This window comes from Lepisosteus platostomus, chromosome 8 (assembly GCF_059453375.1).
Source record: "Lepisosteus platostomus isolate fLepPlt1 chromosome 8, fLepPlt1.hap1, whole genome shotgun sequence".
Classification (NCBI taxonomy): Eukaryota; Metazoa; Chordata; class Actinopteri; order Semionotiformes; family Lepisosteidae; genus Lepisosteus; species Lepisosteus platostomus.
Window position 1 is genome coordinate 55,144,135 of NC_142618.1, and position 25,572 is coordinate 55,169,706.

The 25,572-nt window shown below is 32.4% G+C and overlaps 1 protein-coding gene across 1 annotated transcript in view; it reads right to left on the reverse strand.

Moving 5' to 3' along the window:
- The window catches only part of LOC148657544 (cadherin-12-like), a 140,106-nt gene that overhangs the window by 9,082 nt on the left and 105,452 nt on the right, over positions 1 to 25,572 (reverse strand). The window contains exons 7-11 of the mRNA XM_088643968.1: positions 18,599 to 18,852; positions 9,797 to 9,933; positions 5,673 to 5,794; positions 4,022 to 4,139; positions 1,391 to 1,642 (exon numbers count right to left, since the gene is read on the reverse strand). Of these exons, the coding sequence (XP_088500094.1) occupies positions 1,391 to 1,642; positions 4,022 to 4,139; positions 5,673 to 5,794; positions 9,797 to 9,933; positions 18,599 to 18,852 (883 nt within the window). The remainder of the gene's footprint in view (positions 1 to 1,390; positions 1,643 to 4,021; positions 4,140 to 5,672; positions 5,795 to 9,796; positions 9,934 to 18,598; positions 18,853 to 25,572) is intronic.

Consider the following 25,572-nt stretch of genomic DNA (forward strand, 5'->3'; position numbering starts at 1 on the left):
ATACATACAGTAATGTTTTAAATTAATATCGTTTATGACCTTCAGATGCGTTATGCTCCTCTTCTTTTTATGCTCAGCTACTAAAATTTCCCTTTAGTGGTAAAATCCATATAAATATTCAAAACTAAGCGGATTAAAATGTGCACAGTAAAGACATTAAATGATTAAATCTTTGCACTACCAACCAATGCACCACGAGTGCCCCTGTCGGTCATTTTGGCCAGCCAATCACTTGCCCTGCGGTATGCTCCGGTGCCCCGCGGTGGCTTGTGGGTAGGTTACCGTACCGCGGGTTTTTACCGCGCATTTTGAATGGCTGCATCTGTAAATAGTATGTATGTGTATATTTTTCATTGTTTCATTATTATCAGCCTCTGTGAGTAAAATATTTGGAATGAGGAATGTGGTTATATTTTATTTAGCAAAATGAATGTTTTTGTGCTGTATTTGTCGGTATAATATCAATATTTTCAAAGGGTACTGTAACATTCTTGCAATTTGAATGTTGATTTTGATTCAGTATAAAGAAAGTTGAAGACTTGAAGAACCAAAATTAAGTAAAGTAGTTACAGTATATTCTGTTATTGTAAAGCTCATATTATAAGCTACAGTCTTTTATGAAAGATAGATATAAACAATTATCCATAGATTTTTTGTCAGAAATAACTCACCATTAATATGTATTTTAATATACAGTATTTACAATAGACTTTTAATTATTCAGCTGGCACAGGAATTTTATTATTCATATGTCTCAGCATCTATATGAGTCAGAACTGTAAAGATACTTGTAAATTCATAGTGATTCATAATGGTAGTACTGTATAATTTTAGGTGGGTAGCTGCTTGAGCATGTGTAGGCTGCAAAGGAACAAGTACTAGGTTTATTCCATGCAGAAAAAAAGAAGAAAGAAAACACAACGTTTCGGCCGCGGAGCCTTCTTCAGGTGTGAGAAAGACCCAAGCCTTTGTTCTCCCGCTACACTACCTTTGCTTACTGCCTTTTCTTTCTCACACCTGAAGAAGGCTCCGCGGCCAAAACGTTGTGTTTTCTTTCTTCTTTTTTTCAGCATGGAATAAACCTATTACTGGTTTCTCTATAATTTTATGAAAACATAAATATAAGTTGAAAGGAAGAAATAGTTATTATGGAAGATCTTATTTTCACTCAGATAGGGAAATCTAACCCAATAACAAATTAAACATGAGTGTGCAAAAATCTACCTAATGAGTTAATCCTATGCAGAAAATATGTTAATGTTTTTCATAAATATATTTTCTATAAATGTTTTCTGATTTTTGGAATACACATGGCGAACACAGTAAACATATTATAGACTAGCCATAAAATAGGAATAAATAAAAATGATAGTAAAGAAAAAAAACTAACCTAAGAGTATTATGATGCATAGAAGAATTGCTATCAGTGCCCCTGTGCTGAGTCCTACTGGCAAGAAGATTGCCTCAACATTGCAAGATAAGAGGGAGCCATCAGTATCACATCCACAGACTCGAATAGTCAGAGTGTTGGTACTGCTGAGGACTGGATACCCACTGTCTTCTATTACAACAGGTAGATAATAAATGTCTTGCAATCTTCTACTTAACCCACTCAGTTTTGTGAGAATCCCAGCTGTGTTGTCTGCAATAAAACAAAAAAGTATTACTTCAAATTAATAAAAAAAATTGCGAGACATTTGTGAAAAATGGGCAATGTGCTAGTGTTGCAACAAAATACAAGTAGAACATAAAAAGAACATACATTGTAAAAAGGCAGTACTTGAAGTCATTTGGAAAGGACAGCTGCATCCAAATATAATGTTTTGGTTATCAAAGCTAGTAAAAAAGTTGCTGCGAAAATTCATATTCTAATATTTGTGCGGCAATTTGTCCTGAACTTAAAACTAAAACTACTTAAATTGTTACAAATGTAACAAATTAAATATCTGCATATGTGTTGCATCAAGTATTCCATTACTTTGTATAATTTTCAAATGTTTATTTAACTCATATTTAGTATTTGTATGTTTGAAAGTGTATGTCTTTTGTTAATCATTTTGCAAATAGTATATCTAGTATCTTTATAAAAATATATTTTCAATTTTTCTGCAATGGCTTCACATTGTATGAGCATAACTGATGTGGAAATAATGTATATATACAGGTTACACTCTGAAGATCTAAAAATAAGATTGAAAGTGAAACTATGACATTGAAAATAATTGCATTTTTCGAAAATATATATTAGACTTAAGAGACCACAGTAAACAAATCTTAACAAAATGAATAATGCTGCTTTTTTAAAAAAAAAATGGGTCTAGACTATGTATTTGGTTGATTGGTGTTGGGATACTGATTTCCAACACCGATAGCTTTCAGTATTAGTATTCCTTTATGGCATATTCAGTGCAACACATTAATTAAACATAATCTCACAAGGGATCAATATAAGAAATTATCTGAATTCTACAGATGAAACATCATGAAGATGCATTCCAAACAATGTTGAGATACAGTATTTCATTATTTTACCTTCAGGCTCTTCTGGCATTGTGCACTAAGCCTTGCGGTATTAGTGTAATTCAATTATAATGTATATTATTTATGCTAGTAAGGAATTACAGTTTTAAAAAGATGGAATATCACAACTGCTTAGAAAGCATGTATCGTGTTTATATCTGAAGATTCTTTCTTGCTGGTAAAACATCAACAACCAGGAAGCAATAACCTTAAGATACCCCCTTTAGGTCATGCAATTCAAAACTTTTAAACTGCCAATGGCTACTGCTGCGCTTAACACACTCAAGAGAGCACTTGCATTTTATTTGTGCTATAGCCCAGCCTATTCCAGCACAGGGTGAAGGTTAATTCCTTACTGAGAAGAAAACAATAAGTTGCAGGCCTGCAGGTGCATTTTGGTCAAAGTGAATAACATCCAAAACTGTCGTTAAGAGACTGAGAATGTGTCAAGCAGAACACAGAATGTGCTCATCCTCTTAAGGAAGGCTAACTGACCCCGTCAGCATTAGTTTGTTCCACTCAAATTAACAAGGATTTACTTGACAGGGGGTGCCAGAGCTTTTGGCTGAAGATGAACGATTAAAACACACCTTACATGTACAGGTTTATTTTCTTTCCTAACTTCCTGGTATGCCTGTCTTCACCCATCAGAAGTTAGCCATGTGTTAAAAGTTTGTTTCTACTTAAAAACTGAAAATTTAAATAGAACGAGACAGTCCTTTCATGCAAGAATTTTGTCAGGTTAATCTTCAACACCATGATGGTGCAAATCAGATTTTCCATTAAGCATGAAGTAAAAAAATACCCTACCATGGTGGTACATTAACATAGATACAACAAATTAAAGTAATCTACTTTTAATCTTTTGTTAGGATTATATTGTACTGTATGTGTAAAAGCCCAGACTTCTATTACAATATACTTGCTTTTAAAAAAAGAGCCAATTATTTTCTGAGAACAATACAAATAAATGTAGAACATTTTGTTTACACAAATCAACTCTATAAGTGAGAGATATGAAATCTAATTTAGCAAATGTAACATACCCAATAAACATTTTGAGATATACAAATTTATTTTATTTATAGGAACTAGTAAAGGTTTATTCCATGAAGAAAAGAGAAAAAGGGAAACACAACATTTTGGCTGTGGGGCCTTCTTCGGATGTGACCTTCTTTAGCATGGAATAAACCTTTACTTGTTCCTTATTTTATATATATACTTTCAAAATTAGTATATTAAATAAAAATAATAAAGTATTCCTACAAGGGATCATGAAGAGGTTTTTTTTTTCTTTTTAGAACATCTTTTTAGATGTTCTTGACTATTATGCTTTAGGTGTAACTAAAGTCTGTTTTAAGGTATACAGAAGTCAAACTCAAACATATACTCTCTAATGATGAGATGCATATTTGATCAGTTCTTTTTCATAGCACTGAACATCTTTTACTCCAGATTGCCTTACTTATATCAAAGGAATTAAACAGAAAGAATCACTTACTTCTGAAATCTTGGACTGTAAAATTTGGGTTTTTAATGGTTTCTGGTGGTGATTTAAAAAAGAACTTCTGACCAGCAGGGGGCATATCTCTGTCCTTTGCACTAACAGTTTGAATTAGCTGGAAAAAAAAATACAAAAGTAAAGCCTGTGCATGATTTGTGAGAAGAAAGCCAAATGAGGGCACTGTTATAAAAAACATTAATGGTATTTAAACATTATTGTTTAGAAATACTGATATTAATTAATATTACTGAATTATTTTTAATTCATATTAAAAATAAAACACCTTTGTAAGTCATATGGGTTTGTGATACAAACAACTGAGCTGTAACATCTGTAAAAATAGTAGCAAGTGCATTTTGTGTGCAAACATGTGTCACATATGCATGAAAATACATTATAAAAAAGATAAGTGCATCAGAGGCATTAACCAATAAAGGTTGCAGTTTTAATAAGCATAGTAAGATGTTACTGTCCCAAACTGCTTTTCTCTGGAGGAACACAGCAGTATATTTTTTATAGTTCCTTTAGGATTACATAGAAACTAGTCAAAATGCATGTTAATTTTATTTTATAAGCAGACCCCTTGTTTACAGAGAATATGTTATAATAAGACCAAGACCACCCTCTGTTGTACTAAAATATTGACCAATCTGTTAAATTGCCTTAGAAGCCTGTAATTTATTACAGTGACTTTAGAAATGGAATTACACATCTAGTTTGTGTAATCTGCACCTGGAAGTTGCAAGATTAGGTTGAACTGGTGACTTATTTTTCCCAAAAAAGTCTGCCCAATTCTGTTGTAGTTAACCATGTTTCAAGTAGATATGTATAGACCATCAGCGGTGCACATCCAGTCACACAGAATGCCAATCAATGACATTCAGAGAATTACAATTTTGATGTGATTTAACTAATCACTGAGCCATGAACCTTGCAGAGTACTGTATGTGTGGGCATCCCTTGAGAAGCTCTTGTTTAAGTGTCCTCCTACAATCTTCCTGCTAATCTCATAGGTTATGAGCTGCAAATTCACAACAATCAACATGATTATGTTATGATATGATGAGCACTGACCTAGCTGATGGACTAAATATGGAAAGGGTGGCTCCAAAACCCATAAAACACAGTTGCATTTTGCATGTGTTATCCTTACATGCATCATATATGGATCTATCTAAACCTGGGAATCTTTAGATAATCTCTTTCTATACTGTATATACTGTACACACATTATACAGGAAGAAGCAGAGGTCAATTCCATTCTTAAAAGTAAAAATAAAGATATGAAAAGCAGCATGGTGTGTACAGAAAGACAACTGAAGTATGCTCCCTAGCTCATTTTCATCCATTTATTTTTTAGAGGAATTTACCTGTACTTATTTGTTTGCTGTAGACTAATGCAGCTCACAACATTAACCTATAAATCACATACTGTATACGCATGTGATCTATTATATATAAATAGTTTAGGTGGGTAGCTGCACCAGCATACATAGGCTGCAAGGGAACAAGTATTAGGTTTATTCCATGCTGAAAAAAAAAGAAAACACAACATTTCGGCCGTGGATTAAACCTATTTCTTGTTCCTTATATATAAATATATTTGCGTGTGTTTTTGTGAAAAGATATATATATATATCTTACTTACCTGGCCTACTCTGGAATTTTCACAAACAAAGGTCTCATAAGGTATGGCAAATTCTGGAGGAAACTCATTAACATCCTGCACATGGACTGTGACATCAACTTTACTGGTCAGGACTGGGTTATCTAGTTGAAGAAAAAGAAAACAGTATTTTATCCAGGCTGTGGACATCGCGTAATTTGTATAAAACAGATTAAAGTAACAAAATACATGTAGAGTAAATAAAATATGCCTGACATATACTGGCTGAATGTTTTAATATAAATCAATACAGCACTGCCATCTACAGATACATTTTAGAATTGCAGGCCTGACTAAATCTCACCTAACACCATGGGTAAGGACATTCAGGTTAGAAACACATTGATTACATACATGTTACATTTACTGACATGGTTAAAAAATAAAAAAGATTGGATTTGTAGTATAATATGATTTAATTAAAGAATATGTGTTTTGTTTGATTTGCGAAATACACATTTCTTCATGAAAGAGGTACAGTATAGTTGTGTCTTGGACATGATTTAAATAAATATATTTTTGTTTTGACTGCAATATCCAGTCATGCAAGTATAATTATAAGTACTGTATATATTTATATTTCTTTTTTCCACTTTTTAATATATTCATAGAAGGCACTGTACAATTACAGTCCGTTTTCCCCTTTATTAAATGCACGTTAGTAGTAAATTCTTGATTTTATTATATAAGTCTGCAATATAAATGTTACCACAGTACGTGACTGGGAACAGCACATCGGTCCTTGACTATGGTTAAACAGTACATACGATGTCTGGTGGAGTTTCAGTGTTCACTTTTCTGTAATCTGTACAGAACCGTGACTTCTCATCAAATATTTAGTACCAATAAACAGGGGGGTTTCTCAGACTTCCTTCTTTGAACTCAACCGAGCTCCAGTAAATAATGTACAGTTTATCACCTTCTGCAATGCTTCTAGTTTAGCATGATGTGTTTTATAGGGATGACATTACCCATGTCTATATCACTGTATGACACAGGTTTGAGTCAGAGTGTCTGTAAATAAAATAGAGCATCGTCCAATACATATAATTACTGTATGATTTCAAATCAGTCAGAATCTAGGAGTGGCAATTGTAAAAATAACCCTTCTTCCCTCTGTTGCCCTTTGTTTAACTTAAAAAAATTCCTCAATAATCCTTAATCACAAAACCATCACTTAATTTATCCAGATACACAAATTCACACCAGAGCCAACAACAAGAAATAGTGGACTGTTTTTATGTATTCACTATATAAGAAACAAACCAAAAGTAATACTCTGATCGCGCTTTGAACCATTGGGTGCAGTGCTTTGTCCTTTACCACTACAAGGACAATAAAAGTTTTTTTTAAAAGAAACGGATGTCCACCTATGATATTTTAGCTGAATAGTTACACAATTCCATATTCATATAACTATCAAGTGATGTTAAATCACTACAACATTTATCTTTTTACATTAACAGCAAGTGATGTTCTTACTATGTATTCGTACATTCGTTCATTTGACATGGATATGCATAAATTATGTAATGGACTTTGAAACACGTCAAATAAACATTTTATTTAATTTGCATTTACTCAATTGCTGCATATAAGTAATTAGTAATAGGCAGGTGATTATTGATTAATCAAACTTGCAAGCATCCCTAATTGAAAAATATCATGAGTTCACAAAGAACATACATTTACAGTTTCATATTTGTCTTCACATGCTTTGGTCTCCAACAATAACTTTCTCACTTCCTTTTTTCTTTCAGTGGCATATTGTTGCCATTCACAGGGCATACAACTGAGGCATTTAAATACAGACAGATCATATATACTGCATCTACATTATAGCAGGTAAATGTAGATGTAAAATCATTATATTTATGTATTTAGTTATATTTATTATTCAACTTCATATTACATAACACTTTGTCCAGATAAAACCTAATTCATCAAAACCCTTTAGACTCAACACTGATAAATTAAATATTGGATTATAATATCAATGAACCTACTGCTTTCCATATTCCAGATGGCTAAAATTGCACCCTATCAATGTTATTCTCCCTAAAAAAGATACCTTAATACGCACATTAATAAAATAGACCTTTCCCTCAGTTATAAGCAGTAACTTGCTAATTAAACATAGTTTGCATAGAATGAGCAGTTGGTATGAAAAATACTAAATACAGTACTGTATATAGTAAAAACTGATACACAAAGTCAAATGTAAACTGCATTGCACAATATGACTATATATATATGTATATTATATAATATGTATATTATATCACTACATAAAACGGTTGTATTTTTATTTGTGGTATATTATTGAATTCATAACAATTAACAATCTTTTTTGTGAACAAATCATCAAGGTATATGTTATTAATTTTAAGTCCTGTGCCTGCTAGAAGTTACCAGTGCAGCTTAGAAAGCAAGATACAGTATATTAATTACTTATAATTAAACTGGTTATTAAACTTCGGACACCTTCTTTGACCAAGGACTTTGACCCACATAAAACTAGATTTATTGGGTTACAATCATTAACTATATTTTTCCTAATATTTTCAAATTTATCTAGCTGTCATTTTGATCTCCATATGTTTCATTCTTCAATATTTTATTCATACATTCTAACACAAAAATAATAATAATAATAAAATAATTATTTTGTTCAAAGTTTGTCTTTATCCCCACTAGATGGTACCATTTCACTAAACAATAATACTAGCACATCTAAGTCAACGTTTTTGTACTTTTATAATAAATAAAGTTTTATTTTTATGTTATTTTATTTTCCTCATACAATTATTTTGAAAATACACAAGTGTATCCCTTTTTTCTTTATTCATACCACAGCCCAGTTATTGCAAAATGTAATATTTCACATTTTTCTGTAACTAACCTGTGATAATCTCTCAGTCTGTATTTTAATCTTGGAATTTTTTTTATTATTAAGTATTACTTCAGCCTTTTTAACTTGAGGTAATAAACTTATTTTGTCATAGGAATAAATCTTTATTTTTATTAAAGTTATTGATTTTAAAGTCAGCTCTTCCTAAATTATCTCGTCAATGAGGGGAGAACAACTATAATGATGGTGTTATCCTTCTAAAGCACTTAACACTTGATTTCAGTACCCAGATGTTAAGGGAAAAGAGATAAGTTGCTGACAGACATTTCTGTTTCTTTCCACAATGTTCTCATTATGTACAGGTCAGCAGAAGCATGATACTTGTTCCAAGAAACTGATTATATAATAATCAAGCTACAGTATCTGGCCAACTATCAAAAATGTTCACTTCCAATGGAAATAGCAAGAATTCTATGTTCAGCAGACCTTTTATTTAAGAATATTTTTTAAAACAGAATGCAATTATTTATAATGTATGTCAACCACATTGCAATTTGTAATACTGTAACATAGCAAGCTTTATGAGTACATTTTTATTTATAATTCTGCAAAAACTTGCTGTTAGTGCAGTACATAATTTCGGTAAACCTTCAGAAGGTACATGAGGTGCCACATGCTCTATGGAAATTTGCTTATCACTATGAAATCAAAGTATGGGTCTGGTTGGATTTTATACATCAGTACCCTTATGCCAAACTGATTATGAACAATCATATTTCTGCATAATTATTACTACAGTTGAATATGGTGTAAATGCCTAAGACAAAAGAAAATTTCTCAAAATTGTAATAAAAATAATGATTGCCCTGATCACAATAGCACATACTTTTAGTAGGCATGTAATTTTCTCATGTTTACACTGTATTGTACTGTATGTTTTTCAAATAATGTAGGTCATAAAATAAAATGATGGAAAATAACAGTAATATCTGTAATAAAATGACAAATTGTAAAAATACTGAATAAACAATTATTGCAGAGAATTGTCATTTCTGAATCATAAGCAACATATTGACTAAGTATATAAAAATCACAATACAAATCATAATAGTTAAACATCTCTACCAAAGATGGTACTTAGTGGCTTCAATTAAAATGAATATGAATACTAAAATAATGGAATATAGCGTTCTTATAAACGCTGAAAACACTGTGACATAATCATAACTCATAATTGATTTCTTGTCATACTTACTAACTTTAGTTGCCACAATGGAGATATTATGCTGTGGAATGTTTTCCCTATCCAACAGTTCATTTGTAGAGATGGTTCCCTTAACTGGATCAATGTCAAAATAGCTGTCCAAATCACTCTTCCAGTCAATAGAATACCTGAAAATAACAAAATGTATTATTATTTGAAAATAATAATTATATTGTTATATATTATTTTTAAAATAGTGTATTCCTGTAAAAATGGGTATGGCTTCTCTATTAGAGTTATAGTATTCCTTTTATTTCTTTCCAAGTTAAAGATGAAGTGGTGTTATGCGTTTTAGTTTTTCTTAAATAACGTCTGAGCCTTCAGTCTCATTTTAGTAAGCTTTTCCAGTTTTTTGGTAAAAATCCAATCAAATACCTACCACTAAATAGCAGGGAGTGCGTTAAAAATCATATTAATAAGAATCAATGAAAAAATGAAATTGATGGGAGAATGGAATAACCTTGCAGATTCACCACTATGTTTCAAAGCTTCTTACCGATACAGTAATTTACAGATGGAAGCAATGCAACATGTTAAATAATATGTTATATTATCAATGGAATTGTATTTTATTGTTAGGGTGTACTATGTAAGTTTTGCAGCATACTGGACTCATTCTCACAGGAGACCTTCAAATGTATTGGAGGTATTTTTTTTTTTACATTACATATAAGATTTTTTATGCATTACAAATCAACAGTATGACATACAGTATGCTGATTCAACTATACTTTAGTTACCCTTTATTTTTATCTTGTTTTGTAAAAAATAAGTCAGACTAAATTCTTATTACTTCTCAGCAAATGATGCAGATTTTTATGACTACATGGATCAACACTGTCAAAATTAAAAATGTGCCTCCAGTACATGTTTTCTTTATATTATTATTTCTGCAGAGAGATTTGAAGTTTGAACATTAGTACATGAACTGTCAACTAGGAAGAAGAGAACTTCAGCTAGAGTTAAATTTAAAGCTAAATATCTTTAAATGTAAATATTAATATAATTAACAGATTAATTTAAATGCATTCACTCTGCATTTAAAATATTAGTTTCTACTACTGAATTTAAATTTCTACTTCAAAGGTTTAACCCGAGTGATGCAAATAAAAAAAGTATTGTACTTTGAGTAGAAAAAATAAGACTACTTTGCCTGCTTTCAAAAAGAAAGAAGTCATAGAACTGGAATATAGGAATTCACTTTTAAAATGCAGTTTTCTGTTTCTTGTTTCTTGCAGAAAGAATATATAAACAGGACATTTAGCTGCATGTATTAAAATGTGGAGATGTGTAGGCACAAAATCATCATTTGAAATGTATGCATTTAGTCCAATTCTCTTGATTTAGTGAATATAAATGTGTCTTTGTTAGAGCACTAAATCAAGGCTTTATAGATTTATAGATTTTGCACTTAATAATTATTTTGAATTTAAAATATGCTGGTATGTAAAAATTATTTCACAGAATGCAAAACTAGTTATACTACTGTAAGTAGTGTAAAAACCTTTAATTTTTTCATTTATGCTTCAAAAAGATAGAAATGAATTTCACCCATCTATTATTTTTCTAACTGCTTTACTCAATACAGGGTTGCCAGAGATCTGGAACCTATCTTGGTAAGCAGTAGGCGAAAGGCAGGATACACCATAGACGGGATGACAGTCCATTACAGCTTGATTTCACCCATCTAAGCTAATCATACAATTCATGAGACCATCCAAATACTAAATTCCATCCAGTCACATCCTTTGGTTCAAAAAATGGGAGGTGAAGCAGGAAACAAAGTCTCCATGAAGGGCAAAGACGTTGCCTGTCTGCAATAGGTAGCGGGGAGGATGGCTAGGCCAATTTAAAACGGATATGGAAACACCTGTATATGTGTGTCCGGCCCAAACTGACAAAGTGGACATTTTCTTACAAACGTTTGTTGAGAAATCCCGTGAGTTGAGGTATAAATTGAGGTAACGATATCAGATCGAGGACTCCTTCATATATAGAAAAAACAAACAGTCACATCCTTTGGTCCCATTATACTTTGGAGTTAATTTGTTCTTCATTGGCAAATTCTTGTTTTTTTTAAGTTGCTCTGGAGCTCTGCTTCTGTTTCCAGATTCAAAGTCATTTGAACCAAAGTTTTCTTAATATTACTAATCATTGTCCAGAGTGTGAGTTAATCTTGCAATCTCACAGAACCTTTTCTGACTAAATATTTTGGGAAGAAATCATAAACGTCCTTCCAAATGATGATGAAACAAACACCTCAAAGTTCTTAAATATTTTTAAAATTGTCATGAGGATTGTTGAGGCTGATAATTAATTACCTAGATCTTTAGACAAAACTACCATACTCATGATAACCGTGTATGGACTATTCTGCATCTACTGTAAGTGCAGACTCCTTTAATACCCATTGACAATAGAGGTGACTCCCAAATATTTCTAGAAACTTTCTGAGACATTCAATACATAGACAATTTGTTATTAGAATTTATTTAGAAAGTAGAGCATTTAATTAAAAAGATATTTCCACCCATCCATTTTCTAACTGCTTTATCCATTACTGGGTCACGGGGGAGCAAGAGCTGAAGCCAGCAAGAATAAATTTGCTCTTCTTCAACAAAATTTACTTACAGTTCATGAAAGTTCATGAAAGTTGTGAACAAATTTGTCAGCTACAGTGTAATTTACTAGTATCAGTTCTTGTAGACTGCCTAATTTCTGAAATAATGATCATTTAAACAGAACACTTTTATATTCTTAATAATAATAATTTTGTAGCTTTTTCGTTTTTAAATACATGCCCTAGAGAACATTAGCACAGTTTGCATTTTGAAGCATGAAAGACTCCAGCATAGCATTACTGCAAAACTTTTATAACAAATATATATTATGCATGCAGATTGTTCTGCATATATTATCAAGTTGCTTTATCATTTTAGTGAATAGCTAAAAAGAATAAAAGAAGAAATAATCTACTCTTGCTGTAATGTAGCCTAATAATACATCATTATCACACACACAATGCAATATGGACATATATTTGACACATAATGTATAACCCAACCATATTCACATAAAGAAAGATTTTTCACTATAAAAAGAAAACTGCATGATGGTTGTACAGTAAGTGTTGCTGTGTCTGGAAAGTAGAAGACAAAAAATGTTGGGATGTGAAAATGCAGCAAAGTGGCTTTACAAACAGAACATGCTTTTCTTTAGCATGTACTGAATGATGTTTTATGACAAAATGTACATTAACACCAAACTGATGCCACAGGGCTTGGGTGTATTTTACATTGGCAACTCCAGTTTCTCAAAGATAATGGATGCTTTCCAATAAATATGTATACAGGAATTTAAACTAAAATAACATACTAAAAGGTGAGTAAATGCAAAGCAAAATATGCTTCTACACCCTTTAATTGTGGCTTTTGCAGTTCTTAAAATTTATAACACTCTGGTTCTTGGTATAAGGGTCTCGACTTTTGATTTGCATGCTCTTTACACTCTAGCTCTGTATTTTCACTGAACTGAATTGAATAGCTCCACTCAAAAGACCTAACATCTGTGCAGGTGATTCATCTATTCGCAGCAACAGCCTCCAGGAAAGCCCCAGTAATTAAATCTCACAGAGTTTCACACAGACAGATTGCCTAATGAGAACACAAAGGAAATCACACTTGTTCTTCAAAGTGGACTGTCAATTAAGTGAGAAGTCTCTACAGTTCTGATGCCATATGTAAAACAGCAGTAAAAATGTTTGCATTTACCTATTATCTGAAGATTAAAGGATTTTGTTTATCACTAAACAATAATTTTAATGTGTTGAAAATTAAATTAAATTAATAATTTTAAAACACTTGACACCTAGAATTCAATCACACAAAAGTAAAAGACAGAAAAGAAACAGGAAAATTACATAATACTTATATCTTAATGGTACAGTATACTGTTATGTATGATTTTCATTCGTACTTGTACCAATCCATTCGTTTAGTTTTTTATGGAAACTTAAAGTTTCTTTAATTTATAAATAGGTTATTGAGGTACATAATTTGTCTGTTCTGTTACTTTGTTAAAGACAAAGCAAGGATCAAGTGTTCTTGGCAATATCATACTGTACCTTACAGGCATTCCCCAATCTTCATATTTCATTACAACAATTTGAATTTAAAACCATCTTTAGGTTGGAAATTCTATGTTTCATTCTCATTTCCATGTTGATATTTCATACATTTCTTAATTTCTGCAAAACATGTTTTAAAATCTGATGTGGAAGGACACTGGTTTGCATGTGACTGAAACAAAATAGCTGATAATTTTTTAATAAAGAAAATTAAGACTTCTTTACCATTGTTAAGTATGAAAATAATTATTAGTCATTTTACAAATAACCTTGGACAAAGAAATCTGTTGTATAAAAATGTGTTGCAGAAGCTAGGAGGTAATTAGGATACTCATTAGGATTAGTGAGAATTCCAGAACTCACTATAAGCAGAAAGTTTATTTTGTTTTTGTTGAAAGTGTTCAATTTTAAACTCTGCTTAGACAAATTCACTTTAAAATTCTTTAGTCCCTTTGTGAGCTTTGATATGGAAATAAAAGCTGTAAATATATATATAGTAGTATACCCTAGTGAAATGATGAAGCACTCTAAAACATCATTCTCTATGCACAGAATCTTCTTGAAGCACTCTTCTATCTTTTGTGTAGTGTATGACCACATTTTTAATTGTTTTTCATAGTACAACAATGGCATCTGGGTTACTGTGAAATATTGAACAGCTAAGCAAGAACTATCCATTTAGTTTTGTATTGTCCAACCTCTTCCATTAGTTACACTTTATAAAAAATTTATATTAAAACAAATACTCTTGAAGCCTGATGTAGTTTCACAGCTTTTGAAACTGTATATAGTATGTTCACCTGCATAAACTTTGGAAATAAATATGGGAGTCAGATAGCATAGCTCTAAAGTTACATAACTCTAAAAAATATTGCATTTAAAAAACAATGTTTTTTTTTTCTTGTGCACATGAAGCTTAAAGGAACAGTTTATGTTACCATAATAACCAACTTTTCTGGTAACCAAACTTCCAGTAACCAATCATTTCCAGTTTTTGCTTCATGCATATTCAGTGGTGTACTGTACATTTTCTGAGCCTTATTAACTGTGTTTGAGTGTCTGCTTGTTGTAAGTTTCATACTATTTACCCATTATAGCAAACCTAACTTAAAAAACTAATAAGACTCTTAAATTCTGACTACAAAATAGCATTGCATATCTTCAAGTAAAATAATACAACATACCCATTTTATGTTGCTCAAAATTATTATATGATCAATATTTTCATAGTCCATTTCACTCATGTTCCATATTGTAGTGCTTCATTGGATTGTGACAAATCATGCCTAACACAGGCCTGTCATACCTATTGTATGGTGTTAATATGGGTGATTGTATAACTCCATTCTGTGAAATCCACAAAATCCTCAATTGATTTTAAAAACAGTGTTTAAAACAGTGTTAAACTTGTTGTGAATAGTCCCAAGCTTCTGAGTACAAATAGAAAGTTTGTACGAATAGAAAGGACAAAATCACTTGAAATTCAAGATAATGCTTGGAAATAATTTAAGTATACTTCAGTTCACAAAAAAGCAAAGACTGCACAAACACAAAGTTTAGAAACTTATGAATCATATGCCTTTATTTAGGAAATGTAATGAAAATGATGGAATAGTACCAGAACATAAACTTATGTACAGTATATGTTTTCTCAGATATGGGATATTGACTAAAATGTGTTAGAGACCACAAAACTGGAAGAACTGATGTTTGTGGTGCTATATATTTGAGGGCCCCAAGTATAATCCTGGTATTCCAGTTGTAATACAATACTTAGTTACCAAAGTGTTATGAAAAGTAGAAAATTCTCCTTCCCAATGGATCATATACTTCTGGTGGGTCTGATTCTGCCTGAATAAATTGTACCAGATGATTGAATGTATCTATAGGGGCAGAAGTTTCTCTGCCTCCTCCCAGAGGACAATGATGAAGTATCCATATAAATCTTTATTGTTTCTGTTCTATACAAAGCAATGGGCAGACTGGGAGCTCCAACAAATGAAAAGCTCTTCATACGAAAAAAATAAATGTGCAACTTCATTGACTTGTTAAGTGACACTGTAAATTGTTCCCACGACAGATATTACAGCATACCTGTATTTGTCATCTTCTTCTAGACCATTTATATCAATGATGCTAAAAACATTGAATTTTAAAGTCTTATCTTTGAAAATATATTATATGATATAAGACAGTTCCCTCTCTCACATTATTATGATTTGACAAAGAGTAAAACATTCATGTCCATACTCATTAATTGCAATTGCCTTCCTGAAAGGATGTTCCTTCTAATACACACACACACTGTATATGTTTGTTTCTCTGTGTCACTAGCTACTGTATGCCATGCTGATAAGCCGTAATAAGGATAAAGCTCTTTGTGGCTAAACTGTTTTTTTTTTCATTTTAAGATTTCATCATGGTGAGGTAAAGCTTTTGTATATTTTCTCTCCTTGTATTTTGGTGTTTGTTTGAGATACAATGGCAGTGAGCTCTGGCCATGTGTCACTTCAGGCCACTGTTGATCTGGTAGAAGGTGTTGGGCAGTGGGAGGGCACATGGAATGATGCTTTGTTGGAGAATGAGGTAACGCTTAATTACTTTTAAAGATCAGTATAGAGTATCAGCTGTCTTTAATTTCTTGATGAAGGCTTTGTGGTGGAAGTTGATGAAGGAGAGGATAAAAGGTTTATTTATAGAGGCAGGTAAAATGAAGGAGGCAAAGGACAAGAGCACACTTGTTGGGCTGCAGAACAGATTGCAGAAGTGATCTGAATTGTGATTTGAACTTGAGCAGGAAATTCAGATTGACTTGCTGTAGTTGAGGAATTTATAAGAGAAGCTGCTAAGAGGTTATTTTGCGTAGCAGAGTGAGGGAAATGAATAAAATATATTAACATGTTTTAAAAGGCATTGGAGTTGTGCTTTTAAAAGATTTATTTAACGATTTTCAGCTATAAAGTTTTTAACATCAAAATAATGAGGGTAGTGGAAAATATCATCCGTCTAGATCCAACCTGTGCTGCTCCTGAAATGAGTATTACAGAGCTATGCTAATTACTGCTAATTCTATGCCTTTAAGGATCTTGAATATTTGTAACAGGTCACCTATTTATAATGGCTGTTCAAAACTAAAAAGGCTCAGTTTCTTCAGTCTGCCTATGTAGAATGTTCCCCTTAGACCTGGAACTTATTGGACTGATTGCAGTGCACCAATACATTTTGGTAACATGGTGACCAACATCCCTTGTTATCATAATTTTATCTAAATTACAGATCCCTGTGATAGTCCACTTTTTACATCACTGCTATATGATCATTCATCCCTTAGCTGTACTCTCTTTTTCATGTACATTATCCTGAATGACTACTATCTGTAAGTTGAGATATACAATTTTATAGAAACAATATCCTTCTGAATCTAAATCTATAGTATTGCATGTTCTCTCTGCTGTAATATAAGAAATGTAATCAAATTTAATCAAAATCCTTCTGTAAAACTAAATACACCATTTCATATATTCTCTATATCCTTTGCCATAGATGCTTATTTAAACTCTTAAAAGTTGGTTAAGCAATATTTTCCTTTTCAAAATTAATGTTGAGTAATAACCTTAAATCATATTTCATTGTTAAACTACAGTACGTGGTTCCTGTAGTTTAATTCTAAATATTGTTACCATAACTCTACATGTAAATGAGGTCAGATGTATACGTTTATTACTTGGCACAGTTTTGTCAGCCTTCTAATTGATACAAACTGCATTAACAATTTCCCCAGCAATGGGTACTACGTCTCTCCTAAGCAAATGTTGGAGCAGTTGATAATGATCTACAGTAGGAACAAAATCAGTTAATGAAATCGAATTAAACAACAGAGAATAAAAATAGAGAGAGCCCACACCTCAATTCCCAATGGAGTAGTGTAAATGTACTGTAAATTATGATAGCTAAACCATTCAATATACAGTATCTATTTAAACAAACTTATTACAAGAAGCTTTATCAATGACTCACTGTGGTACTGACTCTCAAACTAAACTAACCTATATTTAACGATTGATCTCAGGGGCAGCATGGTGGCACAGTGGTGAGCATTGCCTCACAAAACTGGGGCCCTGTGGTCACTTCCTGGGGTGCACTATGCATGAAGTTGTATGCTTTCCCTGTGCTCACATGAGTTTTCTCTAGCTGCTCTTGTTGTCTTTCATAGTCCTCAACACATACTGGTGTGTTAATTGGTTTCTGGGAAAATTACCCGTGGTATGAATGTGTGCATTTTTGTGTCTGTGTCGGTCTCGTATGAACTGGCATCCTGTCCAGGGTTTATCCTGCCTTGCACCTGCTGCTTGCAGGGAGAGGCTTTGGATTTCCCACGACCCTGTATTGGATAGAGCAATTAGATGGATGGATGGACTGGTCTCACCATGAGCCTAGACTGCTCTGATCACACCGAAATAGTAGACACCTTGGTCCTACAATTCCCATCTATGTTAAATATGTCATTGGCACTCTGAAAAGAGAGATCATTTATTTGTGTTTTGTTTACTTGTATTTTTTAAAATCCAATTCCACAAATAAGTTTACACCTACAATATGGTTCCCCTTAAATCAGAATAAAGCACTCTAATCAACCACCTTAAATTTTAAATGAAGTTACAGATTACCTTACTGGACTGCTGCCAGCATCCATGTCTTGTGCAGTTACAGCTCCTATAATGATCCCGACAGGGGTATCTTCATACACATTCATAGTGTAAGAAGACTTGTCAAATACTGGAGGCTCATCAACATCCAAAATATTAATCTTGATAGTTGCTGTATCCTTGAAGGGTCCTGTGCTGTGGAAGCGATGATCCAGTTGTGCATTAGAAGCATCTACTTTGAAGGTATAGGACTTTTTTGTTTCATAGTCCAAAGGCTGTAAAACACAAACAGTCGTGTAATTCCTATGCCTTTTATCACTGAAATCACAATTGTTTTATCACAATATGTACAGTTTACATTGTATTAAGTGATTAATATACATACATTGTATGGAAAGGACAGAAATAATAACATTTAACTGCATATCTGCTGAAAGATTTTTTTCCTAATTTAAGAATCTTCAGGTGCTATCTACATGAAACATCTGCAAAAATCAAACATTCAATAAAGAACATTTTTCTTTTCATTTTAAAGGAAAAGAATTGTGTTTTCTTTAGAGTTTGATTCAATATTGTGATGTTGTCAAACTGAAAAATTAAGAAAGGCTTTGAATGCTTAAATTAGCCCATCTGCATTTTATGTACAAATTATTCATCATATATCCCAGAACAAAAGGATAGTAGGGATTTCAATTTGTAAAAAATCAGCATCTTAATATTGTTATGATGGGGGTATAACAGCATTCTATTATGTTTGCTTTTCCCATCAAGATCTGAACTTCAGAAAGTGTTGAACAAATGGTGTTCTTTTCTTAGGTATTTATGTTTTTACTTAGTGGTCTGTGGACTAAGAGGAAAGTAAACTCAGGGTGATACTGATGATCAAAGGCTGTTCCTAATGATTTACTCTGGCTGATTAACTTCATGGCAAATCATATTTCTATGATACAAAAATAAACATTGAACAGTGACTGGCCGTTCCTGTGGAGGTTTTCAGCTAGCATCAATAGAATGAGACCACAGTATAAATACAGGGAAGACAGGACAAAAGAAGAACTGACAGGGAAACAAGAAAGAAAGAGAAAAAAGAATCATCATCATCCACCACATTTGTCCTCCCCCAACGCTTGAGCTGTGAGAAAAATATCTTGTTCTGATTTGTCTCAATTCAGGCTATGTAATCTGAATAGTGCTATAGAGAGTGTGTTTTCTATTTTAGAAAATTCTGATTTATTATGTTTCTGTTCACTAGTTTGGTGGTGCATTGATAGAGGGGAAACTGATTGTCATTCACTTCTGGCCAACCATGTTGTAGGAAGGCAGATTTGAAAAATATGCATTGTTTTTATTGGTAAACAGGTGGATTATGTCTTTTAAAATAGGTCGGATACAGGAATTAAGACTCTAGAACATGCAGACTGTACATATGTGTTATCGGTTAATTCTAGCATAGCTTTGTTTATTACATAGTATAAACTATTAAAGTATTAAATTTATTACTTTTCCACAAGAGCTTTGTCAGAGGAAAAAATTAACTCATATTGTACTAACTCTTGTTTATTTCCTGATCCACTGTTTTGTACAATATTTAAGAGAAAAAATTGTTGACCGTTTCCACACTGCATCAATTATCTTAAGAACCATATCATCCAGGTGGATGTTGCACATTGGTGGTGGTGGAGCGGAGTCCCCATTACCTGTAAAGCGCTTTGAGTGGAGTGTCCAGAAAAGCGCTATATAAGTGTAAGCAATTATTATTATTATTATTATTATTATTATTATTATTATTATTATTATTATTATTATTATTATTATTATTATTATTATTATTATTATTACTGACATTTTGCTCAGTGATTATTGTGAGAATTTGTTTTCAATTTTAAAGCACTACTTGCTTGACAGTTGGAAAATACTTTTAGTTTATATTGAGCTCTTTGCTTTGACGATTCTCTATGGGGTGTACCTACATAGTTTTTAATTTAACAGTTCTCTCTATATATAAAGATTTACAAGTTTTTGTTCTGATGGTTTAGATAAGTTCAAAAGTTAAAATGCTTTTTTAAATTATTATTCTTCAATACTTTTTCTTCATACTTGGTCCAACAGTTTGTACACCCAGAATTATACTGGTTCAGACGTATTTTTATAACAGAGACAAATTTATTATTTATTATTACCTATCAAAAAGCAAACAAGAAAACAATAGTGGCTTTGTGTTAAGGGTGTTAATAATTTATTCACATTCATTGTTTTGAAGTGTAATATGCAGTAAAACCTGTAGGAAATGTAGGAATGCAATTGTGGTTTGTCATGTGTGCTATACAAATGGCCTTCTCTCACTTTTATAACCTTTTTATGGACTTACTGTACTTTTCTAACTTCTGTTATTGTCTGATTGTTATTTTGTTTATTAGACTTTAATAGTCTTCAGTTTGGTATAGAGTACTTCAAGTTATTACAAGTCTCTACATGTTAATGTTCAGCATATGTGTTAATTTCATTTCCAAACAAGTTCTTTGATATGTGAATGTGTAGCTTCTGAGCACCTGAAGTGATTCATACAAGTAAATCTTATAGAGCAAAATAATGCAAGTTTTGTTTTGATTTTTATCTACAGTATCTAAGGAAAATCATTCTTCTTGTGTGTGTTAATAATTGGCAGGATGAAGCTGTTCCTTTCTTTTAAAATGTAAGTGTATGTGCCATTTTGTTATGCAAATAAGTTAAAAATAAAACTGAAGTCATGGACAATTCCCCAACAATTGAATAGATAGAAGAGTATTGATATTCTGACCTACAAAAATGCTCTTATCTCTTCATCAAATCTATATTTATAGTTTCATCTAATGTGCCTCTCGAGGTGATGTCTTAAATGTCTTTTTTTCCCTATCCATTTGGATGTTTTTGTAAAGGCTTTCAGAATAAAAAAAAACTGCTTGAAGCTTCCAAATGCTTTCTGGAAGAAGAAACAGGGGGATAAATATTTAATATAAACTCCATTTGTTTGTATTCAGTTCAATAACACAATAACATTTCCATTCTTTCAACATGGGTTGATAGTAGTCAATGAAGCCGGCCTATATGTATATGGTAATTGATCTTAAAAGAGAATGTCTTCATTATTTTATCACAAATCATTTCAAAACTTAACTGTTAAGATTAACATAGTGAACTGGATGTGTAACACGTTGATAGATATAGTCTTCTTCATTATTTAAATATTAAACAATTTATGGTATATTATTTCCATTCAACGGGTCGCTTGGAAATATTAATATTTTATTTGATGTTTAATATGATTATATTAAACCTCAGCAGGTGCAAAATATAATGAATGACCAACTATTCTATAGTGTCATGCTTCTCCAATATAGATTATTAATTCCTATTGATTTACATAATTACAACAAAATGTTAATTTATGATGAACTGTAAATGTGCTGTAAAATTTGGCAAAGGTTCTGTGACTGATGACTGCTTTTGCCTTTAAACAAATGGTGTGAAACAAATTACAAATTACATCATGCTTAGCAGCACAGAACAAAGTTTAGAAGTCAAATGATGCTGAATGTGCAATGGAAAAACATAAGTCCATTTTTTTTCCAGTAGATCTTCAGCTTGGTTTTCTTTCATATTATAAGACAAACCTAAACTGGAGACATAACTGTAGAGTAAGCTGCCAAGTGCTCTGTGTTTATCTGATTTTGCCGGGGGATCTCTGGGGTGTTTTAGACTGAGCAGTCAGACATCATCCTAATAGAACAGGAAAGCAAGATAACAATTTACCAATTGTGCAACCTTAAGTGATGGCAATTCCTCACAACTTACTGCAGTCATGTTACATCTACTTCTACAAGGGCAGCAGAGTTTGCATGTGAAGATCCTGGTAGTTTTCTTCTTTCACACTTACTTGATCTATTGGCAACGCTAAGGCTGATTTTATTTATCCACAATGAACCTACTGTACTACCCATTTCCTATTCATCTTAACTTAAAGGGCCTTCTTATCTTCTTGTTTTGGGAACACAAACATATTAGCGCCTCCATACTTATGACTTTTACTGCATGTACAGCATTTTTCTTCTTGTGAGCTCCTTAGTTGCATAGGCTGTTTTTGAGCATTTCCATCCTGTATGGTGACGAGCCACCCCTTAAGCAAGGAAGCATTTTCTTCTACATAACTAAGAAAAATGTATCTGTAAACTGCAGAATCTATGCTGCTGTTACCAAATTTAGTTACATCATCAGTAAAGACAAGTGAGTTGGTTCCAGAAGTGGCTGCAGTGGCCACAAATATGACATGATTCACAAATGAACTTGGGGTCTTTGTATCATTCCTTTCTTTTCTCCACACTGTAACCTTTCATCACTTTGGTTATAGCTCTTGTGTAATGTCATCTGTCCATAAAACTTCTAAAACTCTGTTGGATCATCGTTAGTACTTAGTTAAGTTAATTTTGAAGAAAGGAGGAGGAAATGTCATGATCTGGGCATTCATGACCACCTCTGGAACAATCATATGATTCTTACTGCATTACTAGCGAATTATATTTGTATTCATACATGGAAATGTTAACCCAATGCATCACAAATTGTATTACAAATTGGAGTGAACACACATCATACAACCCTGAAGTGCAGCAACAACCTGGGTGACATGCAGCAGCCATTGTGTGCCAGTACTTACATTTCAAAGAAGAAAAAGGAGAAAATTGGGAAATTGTTTTGTTACTAAGGGTAATTTCAGGAAGGACAGACTATGCAAGCTGAGAATGGAAATTAAGCAGGACACTGGGGTTTGTAGGAGGTATGAAGGATGGCTTCCTCTACATCACAATCCTGAGTACCATGCTGAATCAGTGATCTGAAAAATTCTGGTCCATAAGGAAGAACATCAAATATTGACCCACAAAGATGATTGCAAAATGAAATAGATGCAATGTTCCTACTGGTCAAGAACTGGTCAAGCACTAGTCAAGCATGTAAGCAAGGAATTACCTTGCTTGCCCATGTTACAGTATTTCAGTTTCATTAACCTTTATAAACCAGAAGACAAAGTGCTAAGTTTAACAAACTGTTTAATTAGCATGGTCAAATTCTAAAATTATAACCAGACCTACTGCAGTATCATAAATAATCTGTATAAAGTGGGGGAATCAGAAATAACAGGATTCAACAAAGAATAGTTTAGATAATATACTCATTAGGTTCTCTGGTTTTCAACTAAGACTGCTTAAAGTATAACACTGAGAAGCATTGAAAATATAAAAAATGTTATTAGTTACAAAGCTCATATATTGTGTTTTTATTGCCTTGTTAAAATAAAACATTTCATTGATTAGAACTCTCTGATTATATTTAAGCCTCTAGATGGCACTGCTCACTTTAAATCTGTAATGGTTCTTTTGAAAGCAAGTGTATTGAGCAAATGCATTACAAACGTCTTGTACATAATTCTAAAATTAGTGTCGCTCACTCATTTGATGATTATGTTATGTGTGTAATTGCTTGTTCCTTGCTCATTTAATATGGGACAATTGTGACAAAGCCAAATAATTGCATGTAGTATAGGTTGGCATTCACTAAAAAAATACACTTATATAATGAAAAGACGAATCAAATAACAAGAAGATTAGAAAATGTGTAAAACATCCCTTTTTTCATATACACAGTGGTCTATATGATGGAAAAATAATTAATCTTACTTCTGCTGCTATGAAAATAAATACAGTATACACACTTTTGGGTTTTGTAAATTTATGTAATACAGTTCAATGATTTTCCAACAATTTACTGTCACTTTACTTCAGCTGTTAAGCTGTTAGGTAATTTGCTGTTAACTTATGTGCAGTGTCAGAATAAACTGAAGACTGGTCACTGGGTGTAAAGAGCCAAGGAGCTGCTGAAAGGGAGATGATAAGAGGAATGCAAATAAGGAAGGAAAATTGATCAACTCTAAGATAGGTGAGAAAAATATTAATTCAGGCAAAGGTAAACATTTTTTTCCTCAAAACTAAGAAGTCTAATTAGGCACTTCCTACTGTATGTTATGTGAGTTAGCAACAAGTCATTAGGTATAAATTCATTCATTAATCGAGATTCCCTTTAATTTCTTTACATTTTACATCTATCAAATTCGTTATTTTTATTTTCTGAAATTACACTTATCTCCAGATAAGGGGCTTCTCTATACTGCCCCGAACCCAGCATGACCATCCCTCACCCAAACCTCATGTTATTTTTTATAATCACCTTTGTAACAGCTTTCTTAATTTGCTTAAACACATTTAGGTGCAGTTAATTACACACAGAACAAGGCAATTAGACTGCACACTGAAAACTAAACTGCAGAGCAAACATAGTCAAAGCCCTTTGCCCAAATCCAAAGGAAAATTACAAAGGTAATTTATGGGAGCACAGTTCAGTTTTTCAAATTCATGATTACCTAAAAAACTAAAGGACACTGCTCATATTGATAAAAATAAAATAAAAATAAATACAATAAAGCAAGGGCATAGAAGACACACTGTAAGACAATCAGACAAACTGTCGGCTCCTTAAATTTAAATATAAACCATAAGTTTAGATTTTAAAATAATCAATGAATCTGCCTCTTGTAGAGAAGCTGGAAGAGTGTTCCATAAAAAGTTGCAAGAGAAAAAGCACAGTCACTAAAAGTCCAACATTTAGTCCTAGACACAATTAGCAAAGGACCAGCCTCATCTGAACAGAGCCTACGGGAAGGAATGTATACATAAAGGGGTTGGAAATTGTATGATGGAGCTAGATTATTCAGAGCCTTAGTCAGTAATAAGATCTTATATTAAATACTTTTAAATTACCTTTTAAGTAATATGTAGTCAGGGTCGAAAGTGATTTAGCAGCCTAGTTGCAGAGTTTTGGATATACAGTACTGCAACCTACTGAGGAGAGTGTTTAGTAGACCACAGAGCAAAGAGTTGTAGAATTCAAGCCTTGATGTTATAAAAGCA